The 26,030-nt window shown below is 43.0% G+C and overlaps 2 protein-coding genes across 4 annotated transcripts in view; one reads left to right on the top strand and one right to left on the bottom strand.

The window, feature by feature from the left end:
- Positions 1–4,424, bottom strand: part of abca1b (ATP-binding cassette, sub-family A (ABC1), member 1B) — a 36,516-nt gene extending 32,092 nt beyond the window's left edge. Inside the window, exons 1-3 of the mRNA XM_030368177.1 lie at positions 4,286–4,424; positions 3,039–3,146; positions 1,848–1,941 (exon numbers count right to left, since the gene is read on the bottom strand). Coding sequence (XP_030224037.1) covers positions 1,848–1,941; positions 3,039–3,104 — 160 coding nt within the window. The 5' untranslated portion in view covers positions 3,105–3,146; positions 4,286–4,424. The remainder of the gene's footprint in view (positions 1–1,847; positions 1,942–3,038; positions 3,147–4,285) is intronic.
- A 9,546-nt stretch (positions 4,425–13,970) lies between these two features.
- Positions 13,971–26,030, top strand: part of slc44a1b (solute carrier family 44 member 1b) — a 28,632-nt gene continuing 16,572 nt past the window's right edge. For 2 of the 3 annotated variants that reach the window (XM_030367902.1, XM_030367900.1), the window contains exons 1-3: positions 13,971–14,039; positions 15,919–16,008; positions 17,955–18,097. In XM_030367902.1, coding sequence (XP_030223762.1) covers positions 13,986–14,039; positions 15,919–16,008; positions 17,955–18,097 — 287 coding nt within the window. In that variant the 5' untranslated portion in view covers positions 13,971–13,985. Of the gene's footprint in view, positions 14,040–14,623; positions 15,128–15,918; positions 16,009–17,954; positions 18,098–26,030 lie in introns of those variants that run through there. The other variant, XM_030367901.1, reaches the window with a different exon arrangement.

Below are 26,030 nucleotides of genomic sequence, written 5' to 3'. Positions count from 1 at the left end.
CAACTAGTAGGGAACCTTTGCCCCAACAAACATCTCCTCTCCCAGTACAGCAACTTCCGAACAGGCTATCAGCAGCCCTGTCCGGACTGCCAACCAGCTCAGCGCTGAGCAGAGGAGTGATAAGATAGTGTTACATACGTACGGGGCGCGTACGGCCCACAGCTGCTCCAGCTCGATCAATGGGAAGGTTTATGACATAATAGGGTCCCACACTAGGATGAACTGCTTTAGGCTGGATTGTTTACGACAACGTTTTCTACCTCCCTTGGGCTGAAGTCGGGAGGTGGCTGCCGTTGATAAATGCAGACAATTCAGAGAAATACAACTTTTTGGAAAACTGTGTTGTGATGGCGCCCTTCCGCCCGCCGCCCGTTATCTTTGGTCGCGTGGGCTGGATCAGACCTTTGTTAACTCGCTGCATGTGTGTGTATGGTCTGCGTGTGAGTCTCTGGGCGTGTTGGGCACATAAGGAGACCCGTTGCGACATGTCCGTGGCCCACACGCTCTATGAATCACCGCAGAGCAGAAGTATTGTCTGTCAAAGCGATGGTCTCTCACTCACTCACACACACATGCTCTCACTCCAAAAACAGGGAGACTTCCAAAAACTGACAAAAACGACCATTTCATGGCCGAGATTATGGTCGCTCACTTAACATTTTTAGAACATGACCCGACTAACCAAAAATGACCCCATGGCATGGGGCTTTTTTGGGGGGGAAAACCAAGATAACATCATGACAATCATTACAAAAACCAAAAACAGTACATAATAATACGAGACTAGGTTATCTTAATGTTTAAGATGAAAAACATTATAGGTAAGCCCCTAGTCCCAGTGAAAATGTGTCGGGAAAGCAACAGCAAAGTCAATTTAAATGAATAGGAAAAGTTCAAAGTCAAACCAGGCCATCCCCCCTGCTAGTTGTAGCACGTTACTGATCAGGGCTAGAAGGGCCGATCTCTCACTCTAGATGACGATACGGGTTTATATAAAGAGTTCCTGACCCTGCCTGGGTACTCTTTGACCTGGACTACATGCTACTTACACATCCCTGATAATGAGATTGCAATGAGCCATAAAGGCCTCTGATAAAATCCAGAATTACCAATAAAACCATAACTGGCACAAATGATATTTCTCAGGTGTAAGAATTGATAGGCTCTTAGAATCACTTGGCCAAGCGTTGAACCCAACCCCGTCCAATCACAAAGTTTGATCTCCTAAACTATGATCCCACTCTCGTACACCACTACCTACTCTCCACAAACCTGTTTCCTCAGTTTGTGTAGCAGTGTAAGGGTTACAGATATTACAGCGTCAGCAACATACATCTGATAAAAAACGACATTATCTTGCACAGCTGGACTTTCTCCAGGGCATTGATTAGCTCAACGGCAGGAAAGAAACAAATCAAACCTTCCATGGTGTGGTAGAAGTCAGCAGTAAGGGTGAAAGGGTAGGATGTTTTGGTGAATGTGGTCAGACGTAATGGTGAAAGGGGTCAGATGTAAGGGTGAAAGGGGTCAGACGTAATGCTAAACGGGGGTGGATGTACTGGTGAAAGATGTCAGAAGTAATGGTGAATGCCACAAGTCTGCCAATAATCTGATGGTGCCGTTCACCTCTCAACTGAAACAGCTGCTTAATTTGAAAGTCAATGGGCTAGCCACCCAAGCATCACAATAGACATCTTTCATTGTGATGCATACACGAGCTTAAGTGTCCTAACGCAGAGTGTATGCTAATAGTGCGTTTGTATGTGCATGGTCAGGAAGGAGATGCGCGCGAGGAATAAAAGTCCATGCAATGGCTGACGACCATCTCATCCCGTGCGTGGACTCACATTCATTCTGCTCGTACGGAGGATAGCTGATTCTGACGGCGATTAAAATGAAGAAGACTAGCAGCGGCCATATCACCTCGATCAGCAGCTGGAGCTGAAAGACAAGAAGGGAGAGGACGGTTTAAAAGGATGCACGCTGTGTTTCAAACACAACAACAGGTTGAGATGCGCTTAGCAAAGCATCCCCTGTGTATTCATTTCCGGCTGCGTACGTTCAGATTCAGTCATCAATCCTGGGGGAAACTGTATTGTTATGTTGCAAATGTTGGTCATACCTTTGCTTTACATCATGAAAATGGTTAATTAGATTGTTTTTTTTATTCAAAATGGTGTTGTGTTGCGTGTGCTGTCCAAAACAAGTTTGGCACTGGTGTATTATTTAGTAGGGTGAATTTGCATTTGAGTGAAAACCAAAAAGATCCATCTTTCGAACAGATCTTTTAAGAGCCCTCTCCTCGTCCCCCCACCCCTGGAACGCTGATCCTTTTATAAGCGCGTCTTCATTCATAATGTATGGCCGTGGTGGGAATCGATGCTAGCAGCCCAGAATTCCCAATAACCACTGCAACATGGCTGCCTAAGGATCCATACCCCACGCCCTCCCCCACCACAGCCCGTCAGACACATTGCTGATCAAGCTGATCAAGCATTCATGAAGTAAATCTTTCTCAATCTCAGAAGACAATCTGTAGGCAACGTTGTTGCTGTAACCTTTGGCCTTCAGTGATTGGTTTATAAAAACCCTTTGTCGTGTGACCCTAAAGGTATACTCAGGTATACACTACACGTGTAAATATGTGGCGTAAATTAATCAAATTAATTTAAACAACCCATTAATGTGGACGAAACTTAGAGAGCCTAAATGAAGTCAAATATTTGTATTTATGCACAAAAACAGCCAAGATCAACAGCCTGGATATTTAAAGCAACCCCCAACCCTTTATCATGACTGCACATCCCCATTAAAAAAATCCCCATTAATTCATAAGCATTCAACTTATTTAATAAAACTGAAATAATCGTTTTTAAAGAGTTAGGTATAAACAGAACCACTTCAGAAGTCTTCATCTATTGTTGGAGATGTCAACCAGTCTGTGAGCAAAGTAAAATACGAACAACAATATTATCTACTGAAGAGAGAAAACAAAAAGCAGATAAATAACGACACATTTGTGCATATTATACACTCACGGTTTGTCTTCTTCTGTAGGTGAAGTTCTTCCAGAGAAGCAAGCCCAGCTGAGTAAGGACGGACATTTCTGCCCCTCGGACAGACTTCCACTCCGCGGCGGTTCTCAACTGGAAATGACAGGAGGACACGACGCGAGCCGCGGGTAAAAGGTTGAGCGCAACAGACAGAGTACAGATCAAAGGTACTGCGGTCAAAGGTCAGAGCCGACGACAACACTATATTTCTTCTCGAGCACGACGGCGCTCCCCGTCTCAAACGAGATCTTGTGTGCGTGTGTTAGAGGTGTTGCAGAAGCTATCACACAAAGGTCCATAAGAGCAACACCTTGGTCTGCGGTCTACCGATGCAGAGGTGCATTTGAGGGGGGTCGGTTATATTATATACCTTGAAACGGTGTGAAAAGGGGGTAATAGGAAAGGAGAGTGGGGGGGGGGGTCCATTGTTTTCCTGAAAAACGCCCCCACTCCCCTCGCACACCCATTCTACCGTTTTAAACGAGTTTAGAGGTAGTGATTGCATTTACTTGCCTTATCATGCGTGTTTCTTTGATCACTGAATCAAAGACCAGACACACTGTAGTAGGGATTAAGTTGCAGCGATGTAGTCTACACTAGGCTACTTATTAAAGATGTGCGGCATGAAGTTGGTGCGGCATGAATGCTGATGACAAACAGTTGCCTCTGCATTTTAGTTATAAAAGTACGGATGTGATGATTCTACTTTAAATCCAAGGAAAACACACATGCGCGCGCCCTAGTGGCTTATAATAAAACACATGTGCCTTATATACTTCACTGTTCTACGCACGCCTATTGTAACGCAGGTATCCGTAAGGAAACACCAGACCGACATTAAAGTGCTGTTCCCAGGGGTTTAGTCTGGAAAATGTTTGAGTGACCACCACCCATGTAAACATTCGATACTTACAGCTCCAGGCTTATTTTGGTTTGTTGGTTGGTTTCACGCGAATCATAAAACGTCCTTGGACTTATGGATATGAGATTTAATCATAGCGTTTGATAATGAATGAAAAAACACGACTATATCCCCGATGCCTCACAAAAGTGAAGTGGTGTTTCCATGTTTGCAACAACATGCATTCCGAGTAATACAATTAGCCATTTTAGTCTGGGCTACTACTGCGCATAATTCAACGGAGGTGACCAGACGTTTAACAAAGATACTACTACGAAAAACAACAACATTGTACAACTTAACTAAAAAAAAAACATCAGGAGGGCCATACCTTTTCTTTTGTCGGCGGATCTTCCTCAATCCCTGCGTTGTTAAATCCTCAGTGTCGGCCAGTGGTTATCATCCAGCGGTGGAGAACAAGCTCTCGCAACGGCGGGGAGGCAACTGTTGTAGGATCGGGGCTTTTATATTGGTTAAGATTTTACCTACATCCGCCCTGAGAAGCTGGGGTTACTGCCGGTCGCTGAATTCGATTGCAGGCCGGTGTTCTTGGACCCCCTGGTGGAGCATATGGAGTGTCCAAACATCTCTCTATGATAACCACTACAACATCTGGAGCCGGTGCACCGTCCATTTGTCCCATTTGATGCCCGCAGGGTAGAATCTGCAATTATCAGTCCTCTGGGGACCTTGAACCATCACAGGAATGCGTCCTGGAAGTTGCCGTAGTTAGCGGGAAAAGAGATTGCACAAACGCGCGCTTTGGACATTGTTGGTAGCCTACTCATTTTGTTCACTTAAGGATAGAATTAGACATTTCTTTTTCAGACTCAAAGCGAGTCGCTTCTACCCTTAAGACAATGTCCTACTTACACAACCCATGTTGCTGAAACTTGAAGTAATATGTGCTGTTATAATATAAAATAGGCTATATAACATAATATAATTATTATATATAATAAAAAAGATATTGTTTGTTCTTAGCTAGCATGTCCATAAACTGAAATGGTCCATTTTGAGCATAGCTCATACGTATTTCCAGCAGAGGATAGCTGTAGGCCGACTGGACAATAGAAGGACATAATGAAATAAAGAGTTATTTAGATCAGGGGGAAATCAAATCTTTTTACTCTCATGGCTTGTAGACATTCAGTTTGTTTATATAATAATTGGATGAGTGTGCTACCATATTAAAGACAGACACAATGCAAACACTGAAATCATCTGTTGTATCCGTTGTATGTGGACCTATGTGATTTGAAAATATTTGTTACAATTCTGGGTCTTTAAGGACATCCATTACATCTCTCTGTCTCACTCTCTCACTCTCTCTCTCTCTCTACACAAGGAAGTCAGCTTCCACCGGCCTGCTAAGTAGGTGAAGGGTGAATTATGTCATCTGACCGCAAGTCACCCATGAGACTGTCGTCTCCCTGCCTCCTCGGCACAAAAAACAACAATCTGAGAAATGATGAATAAGCAGGAATAGGTCATGGAGGGAGAGGAGGAGGAGGAGGAAAGCAGGAGAAGGAGGAGATGTATTTATTTACCAAGCTTGGCAATAACAGCATATCCATGGATGTACAAGTGTTGTTATAAACAATTTCAAATAAAGAATGGTACACCCGACACGGTGATTGGTTATTAACATTTAAGAAGGAACCTTCTTCCAAAGTTCTGGCCTTTAAGTCCGAGGAGGTTGGCATGAACCTACATCATGTGCACACACACACACACACACACACACACACACACACACACACACACACACACACACACACACACACACACACACACACACACACACACACACACACCGATTTTGTGCAGAGACTAGAAGAAATCAGCTACCCAGTGACTCCATTGGTTGGCAGTTCTGTGACATAATCTATAATGTATACTGTAAATACCTTTTTTTATTAACCTTAATTTTACCAGGAATATTCCCATTGAGATAGAAAATCTATTTCCCAAGGAAGTCCATGCTAAGAAGGCAGCATGAAAACATAAAAGTTTCAGATTTAACATTTAAAAAACAAAATTCAGATTTAAAATAAAATACAAGACACAAAACACAATGATACAAATCACAACAAAGCATAAATTCCATTGTCAGTAAGTCAATGATCAGTTCCGGAAATGTACAGTTTGTGATTAAATAGTCCTTAATCCTGCTTTTGTAATTGTTCATGGTGATTTGGGATTCCAATTTAAGGTGACCCAGTTTCATCCTTAGTTTTTTAGTAATCCACTCAATGTATTGTTCGAAAGAGAGATTTTCTTCTAGGAAAATGCTCAGGTAATTGTAGTTTTTGACTCTCTCAGTCGCATTGTTATTTAGAGTAACAATCTGGTAGTCATTAAAATCAGATGTTTTTCTTCTTGAAAAGCAAATAATTTTGGTTTTGTCAGTATTCAGTCTTAATTCCTGTAGGTTTTGCTGAACATTAAAAGCTGATAGGAGGTCCTTAGTTGCACTTAATAAAGATGAAGCAGAACTATAAATAATGGTGTCATCCGCATAAAAAAAATTATATATATTCGTAACATTACAACACAAATTATTTATATGAATCCAAAATAAAATAGGACCCAAAATGGATCCTTGTGGGACACCATTATGAATATTCTTAGACTTACACTTTGTGTGCTATCGCGCAGATAGTTTTCAAACCATTCAACAGATTTTGAGGAAATTCCGAGCTTCTGTAATAAAACAGAGTGGTCGACTGTGTCAAAAGCCTTTGATCAGTGTAAGAATAGTGCAGCCCAGTGTTCTTTCCAAATTGCTGTTATTATGCCATTTAGAACCTTCATTATAGCAGCGACAGTACTATGTATCTTTCTTAACCCGGATTGTAAATCATTAAGAATCCTTTAATTTTTTATAAACCCTTCCAGAATCTTGCCCAGAGCTGAGAGTTGAGACATAAGCTTATAACTGTCAGGGTCTGCTGGCCACCACCCTTCATCAATGAGACAACGTAGGCTGGGTTCCAAACTTTTAAAATTTTACCATTTTCTATAGTCAGGTCAAAATTGTGGTTTAATGGTTCAGTAATAATCTCAGCGGCAATCTGCAACAAATGGGGATTCAATCCATCATGGCTAGCTGAATTCTTAGTGTTTATTGTTTTTAGAACATCATGTACCTAAATAAAATCAAGTCACAAGGGAGCTTTTGCCTGGAGTAGGAAGAGTTTTGAGACGTTTTAAGTGGCAGTTCCCTTTCAAACAGCATACCTGTGGAGATAAAATACTGATTTATAATAAATAGCATCTTCGTTTTGTCTGTAATGATTTCATTTTCCAGTTGGATTTCATTTGGTAACACACTGTTACTTCTGCCTGAATACATTTGTCTTAAAAACCTTCCAGAATTTTGAGGTATTTTTCATCTCAGTAACTTCTTTAATTTTATAGTCTGATTTAGTTTGACGTATCAAGGAAATACTTTTATTCCTCATATACCGAAATTGAATCCAATCAAAGCAACTTTTGGAATTTCTTGCAGTTGTCCAAGCTAGATTTCGCTAATGAAGTTATTCAGAAAGGTGATCAGTGAACAATGGATTGACACAGCCTTTAACCTTGTATTTTCTAAGAGGAGCGTCCTTATTTATAATATCTAAGAAAAGCGATTTAAAGTAAGACAAGACCATATCAGGGTCGGGCATCAGACATACTTTTGCCCGGTCACATAAATGAAGATCATGTAAAAAGGCTTGCTCACAAAAATATAAAAAAAATATTTTGGTTATGATATGTGGTTTTAATTTTGGAAGCTTTATGTCTCATACTGCAGCAATTACACATTGGCCACTGATGTAATTTACTTTGTATTTGAGGGGACAGTTTGTTAAAAACAGGTCAAAAAGCAATGACTTTTCAGGGTGTTTAGGAGGCCTTGTCGGTAATTCTATCATTTGTGTCAATTGTGCAGTATCACAAAAACATTTGAAAGGATCAGAGACCGGAGAAAACCCATTGTATTCAACATTAACCAAAGACTCCGATTATGAGGATAACACAACCTTTATTAAATTAAACTTTGAACTCAAGTAATTCATATTGTTTAGGAACTGACTTTGATGTAAGAACTATTGTCTGAAATGTTTTCTTTGTGTATATTACCACTCTGCAACCTTTAGCGCGGCAATCTGTACGAAAGATGTTATAGCCATCCAAATGAACAGGACTGGCATGTCTCCTATGCAACCATAATGTCAGCATTTGTTAAATTTGCCCAAATTTTAACCATGTCTATTTTTCGCAAAAGGCTTCTCATGTTCATATGAGTAAAACCGATACCAGTTATATTTAAAAAGTTAGCAGGGGTCTGTAAACACATTGTGGTAGTGGCAGGTCCTGGATTAGGCTGCCCATTCTCAGATTATAGGAACAGAAGTGTGATGATACCTCAGTGTGTGTCTGTAATGATAATTTTTTGTAATATCAGATCTGTTCAAGAAAACAGTCTAAGAGTTTTCTGATGGGATGAAATAGTAATAGAAGGAGGCTTAAGAGATGCTTTAAGTTTGCTGGTTGAAGGATAGGACAATCACAGGATACCAAGCACCCCTCGGAGCCTGTCAGCTCCTGTGCACTGGTCAACTTTGAATTATCCAGTGTTCCAGTGTGCACTGTATGCAAAGACACACTCTGCCAACTTTGCCCATTTCTTTCACGTTCACACGCAGGTATAAAGAACAGGGCCTGGAGGGAAAACATTTTACTTGGTTAGTTTATGACACAGTACTTGAGATGGGTTGCAGATAGTAGGCCTGGAGTTTTTTGCAGTGCTGCTTTGGGGCCCGGAGATGTTAGCAGGGCTGCTGCTGCCAGAGGCCTGCAGCCTGGAGATGTTAGCAGGGCTGCTAGCTGGAGATGTTAGCATGGCTGCTAGCTGGAGGTGTAAGTAGGGCTGCTATTTGGCGGTGGTCGCGGGTCTGCTGCTGCTAGGGGCCTGGAGATGTTATGAGGGCTGCTACCTGGATATGTTAGCCAGGCTGCCTGAGCCCTGTGGCGTGTTTGGATATCCATACTTCCCGTACTTACGATAGTTAGTTTGAGTACGTAGGGCATTCCAATTATGATCAGGCGGGTGACTAGCCGCGGCAGTCGTGAACATAATTTCCAGTAAGTGCACCACAGAGTATTAGATTTGGAACAAAACTCACATCGGAAAAAAACAGCATGGTGTAATATGTTTAAGTGTACTCATGGAAGTATGGATATCGGAACACAGCGCTGGAGATTAAGTCGGTGTGCTCAGTAGTACTACTTCACTAAATGAGTAGTAGCATTTGATTCCAAACACAATGACACAAAAAAAAGAGAACACAGACAGAGAGACATAAACACATGCAACCTAACATGATGCCATCTTGGATTGTTATGGTGATACTTAGGCTGTTCTGCGTGCATGAGGTCATGGGCTCAACCCCTTGCATCTCCCAAGACTAGGTCTAAAGCCCATCAGGCCTATGGCTTTTCTAGGGGAGACCATTCAGGCAGGAGGCTCTGGTGGTTAGGGTGTTGGTTCGATCCCCAATGTCTGTAGTCAATACAGTAGCCTACCCTACCGTAAACCACCTCACAGGATTCTCACCAATAGGAGGGTTTATATCATCTGATCGGAAGTTCAATACATTAAGTTCAAGCCTGTGATTTGGGAAGTTTTATTCACATAATGATGGTGAAAATGCTTGGATTCGGGTGACAGGCTGACAGCCTGTGCACCCTTCAGTACAACGTCTGTGGGATTTTTCCTGGTGAATACAGACGGTTGTTAAATGGGAAGGAAACATACCAGACTGTAACCAGATCCTGTCTCAAGTTGAATGACGTCTCATGTTACAGGATCCACGGCATCGTGGATGCGCCGGAGTCTGCAGCAGATCAATAGTGACCTCTTTATCAGCCCGGCTGTGAGTGGACTTGGGGCGCCATATTTGTTTATTTTTGGTGCAATCAATACACTTTAAAAATATCATCCTTGTTCAGAAGGTGCCTGGGGGTTTCTGACTTAGCACTTATATTATCACAATTGTCAACCATTTAACGCAGTTGTTCTCAACCTTTGTTGAGCAAACGCCCCCCTGACCCTACCCTGATCCTCTGGCGCTAACAGCAATGAATCATCTGAGTCGGTTTTGGTGAAAAAAATATAAATACATTTTGATGAATTTTCACCAAAATCTCACCTCAGATTGGTCTCACCTCAGATTGGCTAACAGCACTGTCCATCACTGTAATAAACCCAATTAAACTTCCAGAGCGACACGGTGGGAAGAGAGAGAGAGAGAGAGAGAGAGGAGGGGGAGAGGGGGGGGGGGAGAGGGAGAGAGAGAGAGAGAGAGAGAGAGAGAGAGAGAGAGAGAGAGAGAGAGAGAGAGAGAGAGAGAGAGAGAGAGAGAGAGAGAGAGAGAGAGAGAGAGAATCTATTTGCCAAAAAAGAAGAGTTGGTTGGATTGAACATTCATTCACCGTGACTAAAATGAAAAGAAAAATCACGTTCCCAGCGCCCCCTTAGGTTGTGCAAACGCCCACCAGGGTGAGAAACCATGATTTAAAGGATAACTCCGGTGTAAAATGGATCTGGGATATGTTTAAGATGATACTGAGATGGGATGTTCGTTTGGGAGCACAAAAGCGCATGTAAATGCATTCTTAAATAGGCTGTTTTTAGCCGATTCTACCAAAAAGCTATAAACTGGGAACCATGGGGGCATCTTGTCATGGTCAAAACGAAATCGCTTTTTTAAACCACTTAAAAGGCTAAAGGTAGCCCGACACTTCTTTGGTAGCATAATATGGGTCTTAAAATATAAATCGAGGCATTGATAACTTTTTAAGTGTACAGATTGTTTATTAAAAATTACATTTTATACACACAATACCATCAGTAGTTCACCCGTGGACGCCATCTTGTCTTTAAGGCTCGATTAGTAGATTCGCGAACACAGAGCTTCAGTATTGATGATCGATGTGTCACGTGTACGGCTGTACACCTGAACGAGAACTGGGGGTGCGTGCTGTGCAGGGCACGAACGGTTTTGGAGGGTAAGATGTCCTTTTGTCAGGAATTGTGAAGTCGTCCGGATCAAAATGTCAACTACAGACACGGTAATCCTTAGCTTTCAGCATTGGAATTGCAACACAACAAGCCACTGCTTCAAATTAGACTCCCGCAGAGGTAGCCTGTGAAAAGTCTCTGGATTGGATATTCTCATTCTCGTGCCGCAACCAGGAAAGGCACAGACACGAACCATTTTGCCTTCTCTCTCTTCACAAGCTGTTGTCCAAGTTCAGGTGCATTGCCTTCTCCACTCCGGGCACCAAACCCTCTGGACTGACCTTTTTTGCCACACTGCCCTTCAACCGTGAGATGAGGCGTCTGTTGTCATCACGTCTCGCCTCACTGGGACTGAGCCCAGAAGAACACCATGCAGAAGAAATGTGCTTTTCCGCCACCGGCGGGCAAGAGCAAGGCCCTTGCGAGTGACCCCGATCATGACCCATCTGTGTAGACGAGGGTCCATTTTCTGTTTGTGCAGATTAGCACCCATAGTTTGCTGTAAGAAACCAGTGGTTGGGTCAGGACTACAGTTTAGGTGACTATTTCATTTGATTAATCGCTCCATCATCGAACCAGCAAATCATACTTCTTAGTAAAGATATTGAAATGCCCTTTCGTGGCCCATTGAAGGTCCTTGGTTGTTACTGGGTTTTGATCATAAATGGAAGGTCCTCCAAGTCAGGAGTTGTCAAGCGTTTTGGGGCCTGTTTATCCCCTTACAGGGAAGCAACATTTAAAAAAAACCCCTCCAGATTAAGCAAATGCTTACTTGCTACAATTTGTACTCTTAAATGCCATTGGAATTGGTATTGTTCAACGTTCATATTTCAGACTTGTTTCATAGTGATACTGATACCAACGTCTATGAAATTTGCCCCCTATGCCATCAACTCATTTAGCAGAAGCTTTCATCCAAGGCAAACTAGTGAAACTTCAAATAGGCCTACGTAACCCTAGTCTACTTTAAAAAAAGTCGATCACATTTTTTTCTAAATTACACCATTTATAAGTACATTAATGGTATTAGTAAACAAACTGACTTCTGCTTTTGCTTTAAATCAAATTGATCGCTATAGCTAATCTGCATTTCATCATGCTGCACTTTTTGTAGTTGCGCCGGTAGGTTTATAAAATAAGCATGAATAAATGTAATGACCGGAGTTCAACCCCAGGTTGCTTTTACCAAATTAAACTACAGTATTGCTTATCAGAATTTATTCTTATGGCCTCAAACGAATCCTATCGGCCCCTAAATAATATATAGAATGATTGTTATGTAAACGCGAACGACTATTGAGTCTGCCCTGCTATGTGACTCTATTCCAACAGAGGGCGCTGTCTACATCTAGATTGGACTGAAGGCCTCAAGTTGACTCGCGTTGGTGATTGCGATGACAGAATCCTTGACTAGGAGGAGTACTTGAAAAGGTAGAAATGCATTGTGATTGTATTTTTTTTTAACAGATTGCACTTAGAGAGAGGCAGAATAATTTTACAAGGCAGCCTTAATAAATGAATCTCTTACCAAATTCAAGTCGTCTTCATGCTTCAGAACTGTTTCAATTCAGTTGTCCAATATGTTGCACTTGTCAAATTGATATTGGTCGGTAAAGCCCTCTGGACAAAATGTGGCCCACCCCTGCCATACATCATTCTGAGATGTCCGACCCTGGAGTCTCTTGGCTCAAATGCTGCATCTTCCCTGTAAGCCAAGTAGCATATAGAGCTCAACAACTCTATACAGCAACATACTTGCATTCTTTTTTTTTATCAAGTATCAACACATTTTTGCAGTACATTTCTTTTTGCCTTTTATTTCTGTATGCCATGTCTTTAATGCCAAATATTTTACTTCTTACACCTCCTAGGATTTCTCATTTACCCCACTGGGGTTTTTGAGTAGTCATCCTTGAGTATTGATTAATAAAATATTTTTATGCAAATTATTGTGTTGAGGTTTTGTTGGCAGGGAAGTATGCCAATAGCTGTCCAGTGGAGTTTAATTAAAATGATATAAATGGTGCGATAAGCTTGAATACATTTCAATAAGTTCAGTTCATTGACTTATGGAGCAATGTAATAATGGTGTGTGTCATTTTTTTCACATCTCTGTCACTTTATGTAATATAACAAATTTTCATACAGTTTACAAAGTGAAGGTCATCCTAAATGAACTGCAATATGTAGCCTTTATAGCTTGTTGAAACCTCGGCATTCTCTCGTGAGACTGGAAAGCGGTAAGAACGTATAAGGGTCACTGAATAATTACATGGCTCTGACCTGTGTCCTTGGTACACGTTATATCATCACAAACCACCACTGAAAGATGTAGCCATCTCTCCTATGGCTTTTGTCAGACCTGCCATTTAAGTTGGATGTCAAAATCAGAATATGCGATCACAAAAACTATTTTCAGGACACCATGAAAAAATTGAATAATTTAAAGCAGAGGCTGAGAGAAAATGTATCCACCCAAACTGTAATGTACAGTCTTGATTTATCTAGCTTTTAACAAAAGCTATATAATACTGACATCTAGTGGACACATGCTACATTGCAAATAAATACACAAGAGACCTATAGAAAGGGTGTCGTTATTCATACTATGACGACAAACTTAATTTACTATACATCCGTTAGGTCATTTGGGAATAAAATTATAACCTTGCTCTAAAGTAGGTATAATCGACGTGTTTGTCACGTTCCAATTCTTTTTTCTTGAATTTAATATTTGTGGGCATATAGGCTACTATTTTCACACATTTCGCGACACACAAACAAGCTTTCTCTCTTCGGTTTTTGTGTGCGTGTGCGCCTGTAACTCACCAACGCGCACACTCTCCCCCCCTGGTACAGCAAACAATAGTACAATGGCTGCCAGTGTTCCCTTAAGCCTGGTATCTGTGTGGCATCGCTATGGTCCTCACAGAATGTTGGCACTACCTAGAAGATGGACCCCAAGAGACTGCCACCGGGAACCCATCAAGAAGAGTTTAGGAGGAGGGTAAGAGACGCCTCCATGGTCGCAGTCACATGCATTTTTGTTTACTTCTGTCAAAACTTAGTACATCGAATGTCTTCATTTTTCTAATGTCACGGTTGACTGTGTTTTTTTCTATAATGTATGTAGGACTATGTGTGTGTGTGTGTGTGTGTGTGTGTGTGTGTGTGTGTGTGTGTGTGTGTGTGTGTGTGTGTGTGTGTGTGTGTGTGTAGTTGTTCGTGTGTGTATGTGCGCGTGCGTGCGTGTGTGTGTAATTATACTACTTAGTTTGTTAATAAATGTATCCAGAAGGTTGTCAAACGGTTGTGTGCCCGTTTTATAACACAGTGGCTCTTGCAGGCCCCTTGCCTCATGTTATTTTTTAGGACCCTTGCCTCATGTTATTTTCTAAGATTATTTCAGCTAGGAACATTTCTAAATATAAACTAAATTAGAGTGTGTTGTGAGTGAGTTCAACCACATCGATAAGCCGTTTATTGTCACTACTTTCGTTTACAGATGATTGCATGGCTATAGACCTATAACAAGCTAGAATATGTAGTAATCACTTGGTCGATTGCGGGACTACTTGTTTAGAGTTGGTTAGTTATTTTTTTATTTGAATCCTTTCTGAGTACAAGAAGGTTTCGACCACTTGTGAACGGGGATGAACCATGGGAAACACAGAGAGAGGTCTATTGGTCGCAGACACCGACGTCCCACCATCATCCCGTTATCTCGCCGCGGCTTCTGCGCATGCTCAATGAGATGAATGGATGCTACATCCCTTTTCCGGCTGCACCTGCACAATCCACCAGGAAGTGTGGTGGTGCGACAAATCCTAAACTATTAATCCGCTCCATACCTGCTCGGAGCAAGGTGGGACACAGCATGCGCTCTGGACGGGATCTGCTCGTTTCGGCCTAACGGGCGCGGAATTGGCCTTGAGAAAGCCGCTACCGCTTTTGGCGCTGCGCAATTCATGCAGGGCAAACGTTTAGGCTCCCGTCAACTCCCCTGCAAGTTTGGGTTATTGTTTCGTGTGCTCTAGCTTTTAGCTCCCCGCAAACCTAACCCTGACTGCAATGGGATGCTGCGGTAGCGCTGAGGTAAGACACGGATCTCCTCCTCTTCCTCCATGCCCTTGTCCAAGTGTTGTCTCCCCTCGACACCGTACGGAAATGCAGCCTTAAGTGTGTGTGTGTGTGTGTGTGTGTGTGTGTGTGTGTGTGTGTGTGTGTGTGTGTGTGTGTGTGTGTGTGTGTGTGTGTGTGTGTGTGTGTGTGTGTGGCACCGATTTAACCCGTTAACAATAAATAGCAATGCGTGGAGATTAGCCGCCTGGAATATAACCAGTCATAATCCAATTAGAGGAATGGGGATCGAATGGTTAATACTGGTGGTAATGGGCCGGTTAATCACGCCTTACGTGTCTACATACGCGCCGTGTATCTGGAGCTCTTTGTGTGTTTTTGCGATCGCAGGATAGAGCGCCGTTGGAGACGAGATCTCCTAAACCCCATTGCGTGCAGCTTTCCATGACTAGAAATAGCCCGTCCGCTAGATCCTGTATGGTAAACAAACATTCGCCGTGGCTCAGCGGATGTTGGAGGTTTTGTCATGCCAATGATGACCATAAGCCTAACCTACAATGGCTTGGGGGACCGATGTCCCACATACATATTTTTTGTTGTTGCCATGTTGACAACTAACCCTTTGATCTAAGGCGAAACAAATAAAAGACACGTTTCTTAGAATGGGTGATAGCGGATTTAAAACCGAATTGTCCCGTGTACAGTTCACCCCATAGGCCGTTTTGGTCGTAATAAGGTGTCCACACCGTCTTCTACCTGCCCGCGGTGCTGAGGGAGAGGGGTCACTGTGTTGTTGTGTCTTCCAGAGGACACGGAGAGAATGGAGACCACTGGAGGACCGCAGTTGCACGGATCTGCCGTGGTTCCTTCTCTTCACGGTGTTCTGCGTGGGCATGGTGAGTGGGGACCGTGTGCGTGTGTGTGTGCGCGCGTGTGCGTCTGTGTGAAGCCGATGTTTCCCTCTGAAAGGCCTTGATTAATCGATTCATTTGACCCAGGTTGCTCGTTCACGTTTATGGTTATAAATGAATTAGGCAGATAATGATGTTTTCTCTTTTTGTCCGCTTGATTGGGAAAGGCTTATAAATAGGTAACTTATCTATAGGCCTCAAACAGTACATAGGCTGCTACACAATAACATATAGGTCTGCAACAGTCTTTTGTTTGGCCATTTTGTGTATTCGCTTTTAGACATACTAGGCCTAACTATGAACAAAGGAACCTACTTTATTTTTTTTCTACTTTATTCTTATGCCTTAACTGGGGTATAAGATAATGTTTTTCCCACTATGCATGTTTATGAATATCTTGTGTGTAAACACAGGGTGTCGATGTTTGGGTTTTCTCGCTAATGGATGTGAATCACTTCCTCTACTCACCACCCTAGTGTAACTAATCAGACTGTACATGCTGTGTGTGGCTGTAGCTGTTGTAGCTGTTGTTAACCTAACAACAGCAGGCTTTGTTGCCCCTGTACTAACTCATCACTCATCTCCTGTCACTTTACACAATGTCACTTATCTTTTACACTTTCAATTTAAATGTTTTTGTTCCCTTCCCATCTCTAGATTGTTGTCAATCAAAAGCCAATATTCAAATCCATTAGAGGCATATGTAAATTTACATTTTAGAAGTAAACCAAACTTAATTTGCTAAATAAATACTTGCATTGTGACTCTACAAGGTTTTTATAAATTAAAGAAATAATTAATTAATTAATTAAATATTTGATTAAAAGCTAAAGCAACGGTAAATAACAAAACTGTTGTTATCCTAAAGATAATAAAAAATATTCTGAATGAATGAACCATAGCCTAGGCAGGGGTACAGTATTGACACTGCGGTTGGGCAGGAGTGCAGCACTGTTTCAGGTTCTGAAGAACTCCAGGATTTAAAAGATGAATGAGAATCGAGACGAAAGCTCTTCCACTGTCCTCTCAGAGATCACACACACACACACACACACACACACACACACACACACACACACACACACACACACACACACACACACACACACACACACACACACACACACACACACACACACACACACACACACACACCTGATGGGACATCTGCTATTGTCCTCTAAATATAAAGTCAGCCTGGATCTAGGAGTTTGGTAGTAATGTATTTCTGCTAAATCATTCAGACATACTTTGAATAAAGACTGCTGGTGAAATGTCAGACCCACAGGACAGATAAGGCGACTTATCCAACCCACCAGCTAAAAAGGGTAGCGTTGTGTTGTTACTTAAAATTTAGTATACAAGAACCTTTACAGCAAACCTTCGTTATATTATCAACAGTCAGTTATTCTGTGGAAGTTAGTAATTACAAAGACACCAGATCGCCATCAAAACAGGCCACGTCATATTGCTATGACGCTAGATCTTTCCTGTGGTTTTCATCTGTTGCAAAAAAAAACATTGGCTTACATATATGCTTTTTTAAAGGTAATATTTTTTCAAAACTAGTCATTCAATCTTTATTCAGATGAGTATAATTCACAAGGAGCAAGGGCATAATCAGCGTATCGCCGCTAATCAACGTTATATTTACCAATTTTATTTTGTGCAGTGATGATTGCAAATATGGTCAACGGTTTGAACCAACCTTTTTCTATTATATTCTAAAATTCATTTATGATTACAAGGACAGATCGCATCAATCTATTTCTGTTAATTTGCCGGTGTTGTCTGGCCCCTTTTCTACTGTAGCTTCTTTGATGCTATCATGTTGTGTTTCTGTGATGCTAACATGTTGTGTTTCTGTGATGCTAACATGTTGTGTTTCTGTGATGCTAACATGTTGTGTGTCTGTGGTCCGTCTGCTCCAGGGCTGTATCTGCAGCTACACTATCGTCACGGGGGGCGCGGCACGCTTGGTCTTCGGCTACGACAGCTACGGCAACACGTGCGGACAGCGCAACGAGCCCATCGAGGGGGTCCGACTGAGCGGACTTGACCACCGAGACCGGCAGTATGTCTACGTTCTGTTAACCGCTTTTATTGTTGGTCGCGCTTGACGCAAGTGCCTTGATTTTGGCGTTGTTTTGGTTCCAGTGAGTACAGTGTGGGAGGAAGTTAAAAGGCATAGGCTTAGGAGTCAAACGGTCTATACATTCTTACGATTTTTTTCATATCTGAGTGGATTCTACTCTTGTCCGGTCTCTGGACGAGCTGTGTTTCAAGGATGTAAAACATAAAACACAGCCAGTTTCTTTCAAGCGACCGAATGTGGCTGCGGTACGTCGTAGAAGGATTTAGTTTCAGCTGTGATGGTTTCACAGGAATAGTGTGAAGGCAGCTCCACAAGCTGGCGTGTGAGAAGAAGATCCAAGATGGTGGTGCATGGCTATGCTGGGAGGTGACTGGAGAAGTCGATTCAAATGAGTCGGTTTAGCCATGACCACCTCTGTTGGTAGAGCAGAACAAAAACTGCGTGCTCGGTGGAAAATTGGCATTGTTCGCTGTACACTGCGGGTCCTGACGTACCTCATTTTAAGAAGCACCATATTGAGAGACGTCTATGTGATCATCTATTCATCCATTCATCTTTTATTTCTCAGTGTTCTTTGTGCTGGCTCCGCCCCTGCTCTAAGCTTACTGGGTCCTGCAGTGAATCAGCAAGGTTGGTAAAAAGGGGCACGGTACCTCCTCTGGATCGCCCGGTGATAGATGAGAGGGAAGAGGGAGGTCAGGCGAGGAGGAACGGGAGCCAGAGACCGGCAGAGGGGTATTTTAGCAGAGGGGATCTCTCTGTAGCTCCCAGTGAGAGGACAGAGTGCTGGCTCACCTTGAGCACTCCAGCACCCCTCCTCCTCCTCCTCCTCCTCCTCCTCCTCCTCCTCCTCCTCCTCCTCCTCCTCCCCACGTTTAGGATTCACATTAGATTACGTTTTAATCCGGCGGTAGGATGGAGAGCGGGTGGGGGACGGAGGCGAGACGCGCTCCAGGTTGAGGGAGGGTTGAGGTTGGAGAACAACAGGGGCGTCCTCCTGAATGCATCGAGGGAGAATGGGGAGGGGGAGCTTGAGGCACAAGACGAAGAGGTGGTAGGGGGGGACGGTTTGCCGGTAACTGGCAGCCAGATGCTGCCTGTGTACAGCGTCACCTGACATCCAACGGCCAGACACATCTGGGTCACCATCTCACTGGGGCTCGCTCTCTCTCTCTCTCTCTCTCTCTCTCTCTCTCTCTCTCTCTCTCTCTCTCTCTCTCTCTCTCTCTCTCTCTCTCTCTCTCTCTCTCTCTCTGTCTGTCTGTCTGTCTGTCTGTCTGTCTGTCTGTCTGTCTGTCTGTCTGTCTGTCTGTCTGTCTGTCTGTCTGTCTGTCTGTCTGTCTGTCTGTCTGTCTGTCTGTCTGTCTGTCTGTCTCTCTGTCTCTCTGTCTCTCTCTCTCTCTCTCTCTCTCTCTCCACCAGTCCCTCTATCTCTCCACCAGTCCCTCTATCTCTCTTCTCCTGTCCTGTCCTGTCCCGCGGTTTTATTTTCCGCTCTACTTCCCATGACCTCCTTCTTTAGCCGTGCCCCCTTTTTTGTTTTATTTTACTCTTTCCTCTCTCGCTCTCTTCCGCGTTTTTTGTCGTTTTTCAGACCTCTTGTACTATCATTTATTTTTCATGCAGTTGTCCTGTTGTTCTCGATTCGTCTGAAGGATTGTGTTGTTCTAGTTTTCGGCCAGCTGGTTCCAACGTGGAGCAGATGGCTTCTGATGTGCTGATGTTGGGAGGAATCGGAGCCAACTGTCCAAACACCATTTCCCATAATCCCCTTCAGCTGTCGAAAGATGGTGAAGGTGTTTTAAAGGGCCAGTCACTCTAAAACAGAGACCTACGATAAAGCTGAAATCAAGGCAGTCAACAATAGGATAATGAGCAACAATAGTTTTTTTATATAACCAAGTAGATGCCGGTTAAGCTAGTGGCAAGGGTTCCGGGTTGGATCCCACGATGCTCCTTGATGGTGTGAATGGGATGATGTGAATTAGATCACTTTGGACAAAGGTGTTTGCTACACTACTTAATGAATGGTAAATGGTTATTTAATTGTCAGAAAATACGACAACTTTATTGTCATTTCATAACATATATATAATAACATATAATATACTATATATAATGTAACTCAAAATGAATTGAATTGTTTCTGCATCCATCCATATGGTTTATAACAGTTTATAACAGTTTATAACAGTTCCTCGATGCTGTGTACTGATAGGGTCGCCTGCTGTCCGTCTGTCCGTCCATCTCTCCCTCTCCGCTCTGGACTGGACCGACCTTGGTCAGGACAGTGGGGTCGGGTTCTGTCTCCCCCCCCAGGGTCCATATGAAGGTGTGAAACCCCCTCCCTCCCTACTGTCATGACCTTGGTGGTGGTGGTGGTGGTGGTGGTGGTGTTTTTAGCTCCCCGACGTAGAGTTTGTGTATCCAGCTCAATGGAGAGCACAGCCAGCAGGCCCTTATGCTCCTAGACCGCCCCCGGGCCCTTCAGGTGGACAGCCAGAACAGGGCCCCCAGTAAACCATCCCCGTCCATCAGGCAGCATGCTTTTAGAGGGGGTTCTTTCACTGGGCATGCAGGGGCTCGGCCATCTCACTTAAGAACGCCCACGTTAGGGCTACGGGATCATGGAAGAAACATAATCACGATTATTTTGGTCAATATTGCAATCACGATTTTACAAACGATTATTTTTGAGTTTGAAATCATTGTGCATTTATTAAGCATTTTTTTCCCAAAAATGTGGAGGGATAGAAAATCGAAAATAATGTCCAAATAAGTATCCAGCTGTTCTGCAATTTCTCTAAAACATTTAATGAATAAAATGAATATAGTTTAAACTATATTTTATTAGTTTGGAGATCCTTTGACCCAATAATCGTAATCACGATAGGGGGGGGGGCCTAGTACTATGGGCTGGTAGTTACTTTTTTTTTTTTATTATTATTTTTTTACTTTATTATTATTTTATTGCAATGGGCCCCCCCTGGGCTGTGGGCCCCTAGAATCGTCATCACTTTTCACCCCTTTACGACGGCCCTGGCCCTACTACATGGTATTCAGAACCTTTGGGCTAAGCTAGCTACTAGATATATCTGCTTCCTCATTGGTCCCTAGAGGACACAGTTTCTTTACTTGGTGTTTTTTTACTCCAACGACACCAACGAGAAAAGTAAGTAAGGAGCTTGTTTCCCAACTACGGTTCCCTAAAGCATAGTTGCTAACTTCCTTAGCAACCTACCTCTTGGGACTCAACAGTTAATAGGAAAGTGTTTCCCAGAACTATTTCACCTACATATGAAGCTCCGAAGTTATTCAACTTCATAGCACTAGGTTAGGTAATGCTTCCCGACTTTTTCCCGACAACATATTCTGGCTGGGTCCTGTTACTCACATTGTAAAAAGGCAAATTATTTACAACGGCTCTAGGGATGTATTCATGGTCACATGACCGATTTCAGTCTTCTTTGTCTTTTTGATGCAATTAGCATTCCGAGTTAGTGTAGTTCCGCCTCCAAATGTTAGGGAGTGAATCATCTCTGGAATTTGATGACTTACAAATATATATATAAAAAAAGTAACAACTCTGTTACTTTTACAAGTGACTTTTGTACTTTTACTCTGTTACTTTTACAAGTGTATTCAGTGATAGCCTACAATTAAAAAAAAAAATAATAATAGGCTAGGCCTGTATCAAGAAACATGCATCCACTGCAGCAACAACACAATATACTGCCCCCCTGTCAAAAGGAGGAGGGAAATACACAGCCTAGGTAGTGTTAAGAGATCGACAGACTTCAAACATCACAAATCGATCATTAGCACTGAGGAAACAAACATCTGGCAGGGCTTGAACCGGTGGAAAACAAACATCCAAACCTGTTACTATCAGGGCGAGTGCTCTAACCACTCAGCCATTTGACTCTTGCACAGCATTGGGGGAAAAAGTATATATTTATCCATATCTCAGAGAATAGTGTGGGCAAAGCAAATTTCTCACCAAATCATTGTTTGAATTCTCTTTTTTCCATAAACGTATCAACCATTTGCAGCACGTGTATTGTATTGCATAGATCAGGGATGGGCAACTGGCGACCTGCGGGCTGCATACGGCCCGCATCCTCACTCAGTCAGGCCCACACATACAGTATTTATATAGATTTTTAATTTAATAAAAAACTTTTAAAAAAACTTGATCGAGTTACAGAAAACTCGGTCAAGAAAGATGAGAAGCAGAGTATCTGTTCATCGAATTCAAAGGCAAACCCATGTGTCTAGTTTGCTTAGAAACGATATCAGTCATGAAAGATTTCCACTTGAGTCACTACTACAACTACTACAACTGCTACAACTGCAATGTATATCATGCTTGTTGGGTTTGAGTTCATTGAGTTGTTGCACTTAATGTTGGGCCGATGTTTTTCAGTTTTGAGACATCATTGAATGATGATGTATGTGAGCCCTTTGCACTGATAAAAATATTAACCATTCATGTGTCTGTTTGAGCATGGAAAACATGAAATAATGTATGTTTGTTCAATTAACATACCGTACATAGGTTATGAATCTGGAAGATTTTTTAGGTAGTGGCCATCCCCAAAATGCACCAGAATACAGGAAATCATATCTACCAAATAAAAAATGTTGTAGCTTCTCTCAGCTTGAAGTGCGCAGTCATGTGGCCCTCTGATGGTGACGATGAAAAATGTGGCCCTCTTTGTCATGAAAGTTGCCCATCCCTGGCATAGATAGTGCCTATGCTGTGTGTGGAACATTTTTTCCAAACAAACAATTATTTCCGAAATGTTTCTAATGTTGATACAAAGGATAGGTGGGCTAAACACAATCAAGTTGGCAAATATTAACCACAACTGCATAACAAGCATGTAGTCTAAATATCAAAGTTTGTGAGGCTTCCACCTGTGACTGATTGAATGCCGCAGAGCAACTCTGGACTCCGCCTTCAGAAAACATCTGTTCACTATCATTAACTATAAGTACGCAGCAAACCAACGAAGTGGTCAGCTAAGTATTGCTATGTTGGATGGAGATTCAAGTGTGTGTGTGTGTGTGTGTGTGTGTGTGTGTGTGTGTGTGTGTGTGTGTGGTAGAATGTTTTGCACGTTTTCAAATTAATTACAGTTACTTTGGAATATTGTCGATTGATAAATTCACTCTATTTAAAAAGAAACATCCTCATTCTCCTACGTACCCATATCTTTAGTTATATCGTGTAGGTAATTTTAATATATTTGTTTAAAATACACTTTTGTGTTTTTATTCAGAGTGTCATGTATGTGACCTTCTAGGTCATTAGGTAGCAGGGGTTAGGGTATCTAGCCTTTTCTCAGGCATGCTTACAGACATTGGGGATTGAACCCGGTACTTTTCAACTAAGGCAAATAGGTTGATTTGCTTTGAGCTGTAATAAGTCTTTGGTTGTCGCAATGATGATTCAACCAATCAGTCATTCAACTCCATGATCGTTACTGTGTGTGTGTGTGTGTGTGTGTGTGTGTGTGTGTGTGTGTGTGTGTGTGTGTGTGTGTGTGTGTGTGTGTGTGTGTGTGTGTGTGTGTGTGTGTGTGTGTGGGGGCGTGGAGGTGGTCACATGCTGAGCATGCGGCTCGAACGGATACCGATCTAGCTCGGGGCGGTCCCGCCGTTCGGCTCCCTGTCTGCAGCCCGGCCCACACTCGCTGAACACCAGCGGACTCGCGTTGAATTCCATTACCTGCTTTTGACTCCTCCCTGGGCCTTGCTGAAAACTCCCACAAGCAGCAGCAACAGCAACCATTACCGGGGATGAAGCCCGTGGCCTCATGCCATCCATGGCATGGCATCGTTTGCGACACAATGACCACTACCGCACCGCACACGCGTGTTGGTGTGTGTGTTCCTTTGTCTTTGGATGCGGGCGAGGAGATGCTCCAGCGGTCCTTAATCAGCACATTAAACAGCCATTAGGGAACATTACCACATGTCGAGATGCTGCTATTGGCCACTTTGTTGTTATTACACGAACACACCCTGACGCACGCACACACACACCCACACACAGTACGTGCACCCTCACAGCCGCCCATACATGCACGCTCACTCTTGCACATGCAAACACTCTTGCGTATACAGCAACGCATGCGCGGTGTAATCGGCAGGAGAGGATGTGGCATCGGGCCGCACGCTGGAGCCTACTGAAGCAGCAGCTGTCTGGGGTTCAATTAGAGTCCATACAGCTGTCGTTCATACCTCCTCCTCACTTTCTCTCTCTGTGTGTCGGTCTCTCTCTCCCTCTTTTCCTTGCTCTTTCTTTCTGTCTCTTTCTATGCCTCTGGTGCGTTCGGCGACTCTCGCACTCTCTCTGTCGGTCCGTTGATCTGTCCGTCTGTCTGCATCTCTGTCTCTCGGTCTGTTGATCTGCCTGTCTGTCTGCATCTCTGTCCCTCGGTCTGTTGATCTGCCTGTCTGTCTGCATCTCGCTCTCTCACTGTCTGTTGATCTGTCCGTCTGTCTCTCGCTCTCTCACCCTCTCGGTCTGTTAATGTGTCCGTCTGTCTGCATCTGTGTCTCTTTATCTCTCTCCCCTACTCTGTCCGTTGATCTGTCTGTCTGTCTGTCTGTCTGTCTGTCTGTCTGTCTGTCTGTCTGTCTGTCTGTCTGTCTGTCTGTCTGTCTGTCTGTCTGTCTCTCTCTCTCTCTCTCTCTCTCTCTCTCTCTCTCTCTCTCTCTCTCTCTCTCTCTCTCTCTCTCTCTCTCTCTCTCTCTCTCTCTCTCTCTCTCTCTCTCTCTCTCTCTCTCTCGGTCTGTTGATCTGTCCGTCTGTCTGCATCTCTGTCTCTTGGTCTCTCTCTCTCGATCTGTTGATCTGTCCGTCTGTCTGCCTGTCTGTCTCTCGCTCTCTCTCTCTTTCTCTGTCCGTTGATCTGTCCGTCTGTCTGCTTCTCTGTCTCTCGCTCTCCGCCCTCTGCAGGAGATTGGCTTTAGGATCCACAGATTATATTTTCTTGGAACACTGACAAACTCTTGTTTTATCTTGGCCCTACTTCAAAGCCACCATGACCGTCACTGAGATCTCAGTCATTTGAGTCATTTATAGTTTATTTTTTTATATGGCAGCAATATAAACCTCTATTTATCAGGGCAAGCTCACAATCGAATCATAAACAAAAGTGTAGTACTCTCCTCCTTAACTATAATTTCAATTTAATTTGACATATGCCTCAGGATACAGATGGTTAAAACCCCATTACAGATCAGATTGGACCATGAGGAATAATAACCGAGGCTGTTCCAATTCAACACAAACTGAGTTCTGTTGTGACAGAACTGGTGCAATGTCCGAGGCAATATCTAATCTACAGCCACACAGAAACCAAACACAGAGACCATGGAGAGACACATAGATGCCTTAAAAAATCCTTTGGCTGAAGATTTAATCAAAATCTCAGTTTCTTAATTTGTTGTTCTCTTGTGCTAAACCCATTTATTATTATTATTATTATTTTACAAGAACAAATAAAATCCAAACTCAAACCTATATCATATACAAATCAAAATAATATGTATGTGCATACATAAAGATGCTGTTTTTGTGGTGTGATTATGTATGTGTGTAGTGGCCCACACTAGGGATCAAACTTTGTTTGGCCAGGAGGTACAGAACCTTTGTTTCTGGGCCAGGAGGTACAGAACCTTTGTTTCTGGGCCTGTTGGTCCAGAACCTTTGTTTGGCCAGGAGGTACAGAACCTTTGTGTCTGGGCCAGGAGGTCCAGAACCTTTGTTTGGCCAGGAGGTCCAGAACCTTTGTTTGGCCAGGAGGTCCAGAACCTTTGTGTCTGGGCCAGGAGGTCCAGAACCTTTGTTTGGCCAGGAGGTACAGAACCTTTGTCTCCGGGCCTGTTGGTCCAGAAC

Source organism: Gadus morhua, chromosome 10, assembly GCF_902167405.1.
Source record: "Gadus morhua chromosome 10, gadMor3.0, whole genome shotgun sequence".
NCBI lineage: Eukaryota > Metazoa > Chordata > Actinopteri > Gadiformes > Gadidae > Gadus > Gadus morhua.
This window is presented reverse-complemented; position numbering and strand designations above follow the sequence as displayed.